Source organism: Aristolochia californica, unplaced genomic scaffold, assembly GCF_029961685.1.
Source record: "Aristolochia californica isolate CCGP_79_NKW_82.1479 unplaced genomic scaffold, dmAriCali1.0.hap1 SCAF_6, whole genome shotgun sequence".
Taxonomy (NCBI): domain Eukaryota; kingdom Viridiplantae; phylum Streptophyta; class Magnoliopsida; order Piperales; family Aristolochiaceae; genus Aristolochia; species Aristolochia californica.
In genome coordinates, this window is record NW_027182257.1 from 6,407,426 (window position 1) to 6,416,449 (window position 9,024).

At 38.8% G+C, this 9,024-nt stretch overlaps 1 protein-coding gene across 1 annotated transcript; it reads left to right on the forward strand.

The window, feature by feature from the left end:
* Positions 1-1,806: 1,806 nt before the first annotated feature.
* LOC137935220 (uncharacterized) lies at positions 1,807-4,869 on the forward strand. The gene is made up of 4 exons (XM_068779910.1): positions 1,807-2,491; positions 2,589-2,818; positions 2,935-3,247; positions 3,707-4,869. The coding sequence occupies exons 1-4, from the start codon at positions 1,807-1,809 to the stop codon at positions 4,867-4,869; spliced, it is 2,391 nt and encodes a 796-aa protein (XP_068636011.1).
* The last annotated feature ends 4,155 nt before the right edge of the window (positions 4,870-9,024 follow it).

Genomic DNA, 9,024 nt, shown 5'->3' on the forward strand with positions numbered 1-9,024 from the left:
AGTTATTGCACGAGTTAAAACTAGAACTCTTTACATCACTTCTAATTGTAGAGACACTGTTGAAGTTACTGATGTTGTTACTGATTCTGACTTGAAACATTATAGGCGCAGTCACATGAGTGAAAAGGGAATGAAAGTGCTTCAGCCCAAAGGGAAACTACCAAGGTTGAAAACTGTAAAGAACAGTTTGTGTGAAGGTTGTATTTACAGCAAGCAGAAAAGGGTTAGTTTTTCTAAGGCTGAAAAGAAGCCAAAGACAACAAAATTGGAGTTAGTTCACACAGATGTGTGGGGGCAAAAAGGTATGGGTTTTGTTGGAAAATAGGGCCCAAGCTCACACAACCAAGGAAGACCCACATATCCAAGTGTGTTGGAAGATGGCCCCAAGCCCATAAGACCAAGGAAGACCCATATGTCCAAGAGATATAGAAGATGGGCTCAAGGCCCATAAATCAAGGAGAAGGCCCATAGGCCCACATACAATTATGGCACGATGGTAAATAAAAAGTCATCTCATAGAGATGGCATTGATATAATTAGGTTAAAGTTCCAGGGTTAAAACCCTAGACCTTAAACCCTAAATTCAGGGGTATTATTGTAATACAGTAGTTTCATTAATCTATAAATAGAGCTTTAGGGAGAGGGTTAGGAAATCAAGTCCATAACCTCTTCTTCCTTTGGTTTTCTCCCAATGGGTCTCTCTCACTTTTTCTCCATGAGCTAAATCAATGGAGTCTTGAAAATCAACATGGTATCAGAGCTTTGATTTTCAGGACTTCTATTATGGTTTTTTAGGTTCATTCTCCATTGTGTTGTTTTTTCCCATAGTTGATATTAGATTTTTATGTTTGATTTTTTTTTTTTTGCTGCTACTCTTTCCGTGAGACCTTGCTCAGTTCTAGTTCTTTCGGGTTTTTTTTCTTCCTGTTCTTTATTATTAATGTCTTGCATCCTCTGGTATCTTTGCTCATCGTTATCTCTACCATCAGACACGGGCGTCGATCTTTTTACTTTGTGAAGCTGCCCTCATAACTGATAAGTCATAGACAGAGAAGTCAGTTATAACATTCATGTAATGAAGCCAACTTGTTACTGTTAATTTTGTTGTTATTAGTTTTTTATAACTGTCTTCTTCTAAAACTTCTATTAGTTGTATTTCAGTTATGCCAGTTGTCATCACAGCTGGTTTTCTTCCATTATAATCACATTCTGATGGACTATATAAATTGATTTTTCTCACTCTGGCTTCTCTGAGAAAGAGAGCAGAGATTACAACTTCAAAATTCTATCTTGGTATCAGAGTTGTTGATCAAAGATGTGAGAATTATCTGCAATTTTTTTTATCTTGATTCCACCATGCCTTCCACTCAATCTTCTTTCTCCTCTGGCTCAATTGGATCTGGACAAAGCTCACCAATGTTGTCCATTCCTTCCTATCAGATGCTCAATCACACTTTGCTTGTGAAACTTGATTGAACGAATTACATCTTGTGGATATCTCAGATTGATAATGTTTTTTTTGCTAACGGTTTTGAGGATTTCATAGATGGAACTTCTTTCTGTCCAGAGAAAGAATTAAGTTCAGGATAGCTCAATCCAGATTTTGTTGCTTGGAGGAGACAAGATCGAACAATCCTCAGTGGGATCTACTCGTCACTCACACCAGGTATCATGGCATAGATCATAGGCTGTAATTCTTCTCACTCGGCATGGAATGCCTTAGAGAAAACCTTCTCATCTTCTTCAAGAGCCAGAATAATGCAACTACGTTTAGAGTTACAATCAACGAAAAAAAGCTCACTGTCTATGACAGACTACATAATGAAAATCGAATCTACTGCAGATAATCTAGCAGCTATTGGAGAACCTGTCTCAGAACAAGATCAGGTTATGAATCTCCTTGGAGGCCTTGGATCTGACTATAATGTTGTTGTTACTGCAATTACCATTAGAGATGATAAGATCTCTCTTGAAGCTTTACACAATATGTTGCTAGCTTTTGAACAGTGTCTTGAGCAACAAAGCTCAATTGAACAAATCTCAACTATGTCTGCCAATTATGCCTCTTCATCTTATAACAAAGGTGGTGGAAGGAAATTTAATGGAGGTCGTGGACAAGGCTATTCTCAAAATAGCATCAACTATCATTACAAAGGTCGTGGTCGTGGGGGTAGATCTGGACAGAATGGCAAGCACAACTCAAGCTTCACTGAGAAGCCTCAATGCCATTTATGTGGTAAATTTGGCCACACAGTTCAGGTCTGTTACCACAAATTTGACATCTCTTTTCAAGGCACTCAGGACAATTCTACTTCTTCTTCAAATGTTGGTAATCAAAATACTATACCTGCTATGGTTGCCTCTTCTAAAAACCTTGCAGATGACAATTGGTATCTTGATTCTGGCACAAGTCATCATTTGACTCAGAACATGGGAAATTTAGCCAATGCTACACCATACATTGGGACGGATAAGGTCACAATTGGTAATGGTAAGCATCTCTCCATTTTGAATACTGGTTTCAAAAGATTAGTCTGTAACACATTCTTTCCAACTCAAAAAGGTGTTTCATGTTCCTTTTATCTTAGCAAACTTGATTAGTGTGGCTAAGTTCTACTCAAATAGTAATGCCTTAATTGAGTTTCAGTCTAATAGTTTCTTTGTGAAGGATCTGCATACGAAGAAGGTGCTTGCTCAAGGCAAACTTGAGAATGGTCTTTACAAATTTCCAGTGCTCAACAACAAAAAGTCGGCTTATCTTAGTGTTACTGCTACTGCTGTTTTTTCTTCTACTAATTCTGGTATTGTTGTTAATAAAGTAAGTTATGGCATCATAGACTAGGCTATGCTACCTCTGACATTATCACCAGAATTATGAATCATTGTAATGTTTCTTGTGGAAAATATAAAACCATTGTTTGTTCTTCTTGTCAGTTTGCCAAAAGCCATCGATTACCAACTCATCTCTCTTTTTCTCATGCATCTAAACCATTGGAACTTGTTCATACAAACATTTGGGGACCTGCCTCAGTCAAGTCTACTTCTGGTGCAAAATTCTGCATCCTATTTGTAGATGACTATTCATGGTACACATGGTTTTATCCTTTGCATACAAAAGACCAAGCTCTTCCTACCTTTAAGAAGTTTAAACTTCTAGTGGAGAATCAATTTGATGTAAAAATTAAGTGTTTACAATCTGATAATGGTGGTGAATTCAGATCTTTCCAGTCTTTTCTTAAACAATTTGGTATACTCTATCTGTTTACTTGTCCTTACAACTCATCTCAAAATGGTAGAGTTGAGAGGAAGCACAGGCACTTGGTTGAGACTGGGTTCCTTGTTAGCACATGCTTCTTTGCTAATGAAATTCTGGCAGTGTGCTTTTCAGACAGCTACTTTTCTCATCAATAGAATGCCCAGCAAGGTTCTCAAGTATGATTCTCCCTATTTCACTCTTTTTAACAGAATTCCAGATTATAAGTCTTTTTTGAGTATTTGGCTGTCTTTGTTGTCCTTTTATTCGTCCATACAACAATCATAAATTGCAGTACAGATCTGTTAAGTGTCTGTTTCTTGGCTATAGCTTCAATCACAAAGGGTTTTTGTGTCTTGATTATCTGACTGGGAGAGTGTATGTGACATTCTGCTCTTCATTGAACCAATACTTGGGATCTTGTTGATCAACCATCTGATGTCAATGTGATAGGCTGTAAGTGGGTGTATAAATTGAAACATAAGCCAGATGGGATTATAGAGAGGTATAAAGCCAGGCTTGTGGCCAAAGGTTATAATCAAACTCATGGTTTGGACTATTTTGAGACTTTTAGTCCAGTAGTTAAGGCTGAAACTATTCCCATCATACTAACTGTTGCTCTCAGTTTCAAGTGGGAAATTCGTCAACTCAATGCTTTTCCAAATGGTGAGTTAGAAGAGCAAGTCTATATGTCTCAACCTTCTGGATTCTTAGACACTCAATTTCCTAACAAAGTGTGTAGATTGAAGAGGGCTTTATATGGTTTGAAACAAGCACCACGAGCTTGGTTTCAAAGACTCAGTTCTGCTCTTCTACAGTGGGGATTCAGCAATTCTCGGACTGATAATTCTATGTTTCTACGTTTTGGTAAGGCTACTACTTTGATAGTACTTGTCTATGTTGATGATATCATAATCATAGGTAGCTCCTCAAGACATATTTCTTCTCTCATAGTTCAACTTGATTCTGTTTTTGCCTTAAGAGACTTGGGTCAACTTTCATACTTCCTCAGTATAGAGGTGTCTTACAATGAAGGATTTATGCATTTGAACCAAACCAAATACATTTCAGATCTGCTTCATAGAACTGAAATGTTTGATACCAAACCAGCAAAAATACCTGGAGTGGTTGGGCAGAACTTGTCTAAATTTGATGGTGATCCTATGGCAGAGGTTACTCAATATCGGAGTGTAGTAGGGGCACTTCAGTATGTTATCTTGACAAGGCCTGATATAGCTGTTGCTATCAATAAGGCCTGCCAATTTATGCAACAACCAACCACAGCTCATTGGCTCTCAATCAAAAGAATACTTCGACATCTACGAGGAACAATCCAAGATGGGCTTCTGTTAAGTCCTTCAAGTAACTTAACAATAGAAGGTTTCACAGAGGCAAATTGGGATGTTCAACCTGATGATAGGCGAAGCTCAAGTGGGTATCTAGTTTATCTAGGGGATAACTTAGTCTCTTGGTCTTCTACCAAACAAAAAGTAGTCTCTCGCAGTAGTGCAGAATCTGAGTATCGAGGTCTTGCTTTAGCAATTGCTGAGATTGTTTGGATGCAAGCTTTATTGCAAGAGCTATGTGTGCCGATACCTGCTATACCTCTGCTCTAGTATGATATTATCAGTGCTTACCATATGGCCAAAAATCCATTGTTTCATGCCCAAACAAAACACATAAAAATAGACCTTCATTTCATACGAGATCAAGTCATGACAGGAAAGATATTGTTGTAATTTATTCCTACTACAGAGCAGCCAACATATCTATTGACTAAGCATCTTACAAGTTCAAGGGTCTTGTCCCTCAAATCTCAACTTTGTATAGCTCTAAGACCTTTTCACTTGAGGGGGGATGATAAGTCAAAGACAGATGAATCAGTTATAACACTCATGTAATGAAGCCAACTTGTTACTGTTAGTTTTATTGTTATTAGTTTGTTATAACCTTCTAGAACTTCTATTAGTTGTATTTCAGTTATGCCAGTTGTCATCACAGTAATCTCATTCTGATGGACTATATAAATTTATTTTTCTCACTCTGGTTTCTCTAAGAAAGAGAGCAGAGATGACAACTTCACAAATTCTATCTATAGCAGCATAGATTTTGATAAAAAGTTGCCATCTCCGTCGACCGTGCACGTACCGTCAATGTTTTTCAATTTCAAACGACGGTTGCTTGTCTGTGATCTCTGCCATGAACAACAGTGTTGTTACTCTTCTTGCCGAAGAAGACCTTGCTATCCGACCGTATGTGTTTATAGGTTTCCTCCACTAACGGGAGTTTATCATCGGTCGAAAAGATTGGTATTCGGTCTCTACTGATCTGCCGTCAATCCAGAAAACTCGTTTTGGAAAATAATAGGTCTTCTTTCCGGAACTCATCACCGATTCTCGTCAATCCAAGTTCGGAAAGGTTCAGTCATTGCTGCTATTTTTGTGGAAGTCACAGAGCTGATTTTGCTGCTCCATTAACTTTCGGAAGATCTCCTTCCACTCCATTGCCGGAATTCACGTTCCTATGGTGAGAAGAGATTTCGGTAAGTATCCTGAACGATGCTGCAGGTTTTTATGGAGACCGAATGCTTGGCTACTCTGCATCAGTTCTTGAAGTTTTCGTTGTTGCTGTTATGGAAAGAACTCAACCGAGAAAGGATCTTATTTCCCGAAAATATTTTCCTAAGCTGGCGGCCACGACGATGTCTCTCATCTTTCCTGCACTGATTCTCCGAGAGATATACGCTGCTGCTGTCGGAGAGTTTCCCTCTGCTTTTCCGCTATGTTCGGAAGCAGGGAAGAGGAAGAAGATTGCCGAATTAAATGTGTTTCCTACGTTTGGAAAGCGGAGGATTGAATCCGGGTCGAGCATCTGACGACAACTTGGACCGGACAGTTCCTAGTAAACCAGTGCTTGCCAGCCTCATACTGTTCGGCTCGGGTTAACCCAGTGGGTCGGGTCATCTCGGACCGAGACAACCTGGTCAAGGTCAACTCAATGAGTCAACTCAGACATGGCCCACTTATTTTTCTACCCCGATATTTGTGTCCAAATTTTTTACATATTTCTGTCGCGACTCGGCTATATTGGTTTACTATTTGTTTCAGTGTAACTCAGTAAATTTTTTCTCTGGCTGGATTATTATTTTGAAGAATTGACAGATTATTCCTTGGTCAGCATATTATTTGGTATATATATTTGCCTTAAATTATTTCATGGGTCAATTTTATAAGGATTATTTTGGTTCGTATTATATGGGCCCAAGCCATTTGAACTGTTGCTATTGTGTCTCTTTGGATGAGACATTATTATTGAAGAGAGGTGGCCTCATACCATCATTTATTTGTCCCCGTAAAAAATATAAAATGCCAATTGTTGGAATTCCATGACGACTTAATACCCCCATAACAAATATCAAATGCCAATGGTTGGGATTCCATGACAGAGGAACTTAATACCCCGTAAAAAATATCAAATGTCAATGGTTGGGATTCCATGACGGAGGAACTTAATATCCCCGTCAAAAATATCAAATGTCAATGGTTGGGATTCCATGACGAAGGAACTTAATACCCCCGTCAAAAATATCAAATGCCAATGGTTGGGATTCCATGATGGAGGAACTTAATACCCCCATATAAAAATATCAAATGTCAATGGTTGGGATTCCATGACGGAGGAACTTAATACCCCGTAAAAAATATCAAATGTCAAAGGTTGGGACACCATAATGGAGAAACTTAATATTACATCTATGTTACTTTCCCCCATTAATATCATATATTACTCTACCACTCGAGAGTCGTTGTCCTGTGGAGGGACACAGTGTTGGAGGCGGACACTTCAGAGCAATGCTGATAGACACACTACCTACAGAAGACGGAGTGTACCCAACATCCAGCATGAGTTAAGACTGGAGTATGGAGCAATGTCTTAGCGGTTAGGAGTGATTTACTTTGACATATATTATGCCAGTTGGGCCTCATGAATGAGAACACCAGCATTAGGGGGAGTGTTGGAAGATGAAGTCATATTAGAAGATGTGTCATTTTATACAAAAAAGATTTTATACATCATTTGTAGCAAGCTGAGAGTTCATGTTATTCTCTCACCCCCAACTTGAGGGGGAGTGTTGGAAGATAGGGCCCAAGCCCACAGGGCCAAGGAAGGCCCACATATCCAAGTATGTTAGAAGATAGGCCCAAGCCCATAAGACCAAAGAAGACCCATGCATCCAAAAGATATAGAAGACAGGTTCAAGGCCCACAGATCAAGGAGAAAGCCCATAGGCCCACATACAATGATGGTATGATGGTAAATAAAGAGTCATCTCATAGAGATGGCATTGATGTAATTAGGTTAAAGTTCTAGGGTTAAAACTCTAGACCCTAAATCTTAAGTTCAGGGGTATTATTGTAATATAATGGTTTTATTAATCTATAAATAGAGCTTCAGGGGGAGGGTTAGGAAATGAAGTCCATAACCTCTTCTTCTTTTGGTTTTCTCCCAATGGGTCTCTCTCCCTTTTTCTCCATGTGCTAAATCCATGGAGTCCTGAAAATTAACAAGTTTATTTCTTGAAAAAGAAATCTGATGTCTTTGATACCTTCAAGAGATGGGAGAACAATGGTTGAGAATGAGACAGATTTCAAAGTGAAGTGCTTGCAGTCAGATAATGGGGGAGAATACGTAGATGATGATTTCAATCGGTACTGTGCTGATAATAGAATCAAGATGAAGAAGACCATTCCTAGAAAATCTCAACATAATGGTGTGGCTGAGAGGATGAACCTTTCTTTCTTGAGAGTGTTTGGTTTTGTTTCTTATATTCATATTGATTCTGCAGGTAGAAGTAAACTTGATGCCAAATCTAAATTATGTTTCTTTATTGGCTATGGTGGGTACCAAGTTTGGTTATCACTTTTGGGACGACCAAAGTCGTAAGGTTATCAGGAGCAAGGATGTGATCTACAACGAAGGTGCATTGTATAAAGATAGGTTGAGAACATAGTCTGAGAGCACAAATGATGAAGCCAAGAAGTCTAAAGAGATTCAGTTGAGAGATCTTTCAACTATTGAGATGGAGAATATTGCTCAAAAAGACTAAGAAAATATATCCCCAAAAGTAAATCAGAACATTCCTGTGACTACAATCAGACCACCACAGAGGTACTCCCTTGCATTTAATTATATTTTGTTGACTGATAAAGGTGAACCAGAGAGTTATGAGGAAGTTGTACAATTTGATGAATCAACCAAGTGGGAGTTGACCATGCGGGATGAGATGGATTCATTGTTATCCAATCACATATGGCAGTTGACCGAGCTACCAAAAGAAAAGAAGGCCTTGCAGAATAAGTGGGTGTACTGAATAAAAGGCGAACATGATGGTAACAAACGGTACAAGGCAAGACTGGTAGTAAAGGGCTTTCAACAAAAAGAAGGCATTGACTACACTGAGATTTTCTCTCCAGTAGTGAAATTCACTACTATTAGAACAATGCTTGGACTAGTGGCAAATGAGGATTTGCACTTAGAGCAATTAGATGTAATGCAAACCTTTCTTCATGGTGATTTGAAGGAAAAAAATTTACATGATGCAGCCACAAGATTTCAAAGCACAAGGAAAGGAAAAAATGGTGTGCAAACTTCAAAAGAGTTTGTATGGTCTTAAACAGTCAGCGTGTGTTACGGTCCCAGGTCATGGATCGAGTAACACTGCGTGGGATTTGTGAATCCAGCACTGGTATTGAGTTGCTGGACTCGGTAAG

Coding starts and splice junctions, on each gene's coding strand:
- LOC137935220 (XM_068779910.1), top strand. CDS start 1,807: ATGACAGACTACATAATGAAAATCGAATCTACTGCAGATAATCTAGCA. Junction 2,492..2,588: donor TAAGGTCACAATTGGTAATG/GTAAGCATCTCT, acceptor CTTTTATCTTAG/CAAACTTGATTAGTGTGGCT. Junction 3,248..3,706: donor GTCTTTTCTTAAACAATTTG/GTATACTCTATC, acceptor TCAATGTGATAG/GCTGTAAGTGGGTGTATAAA.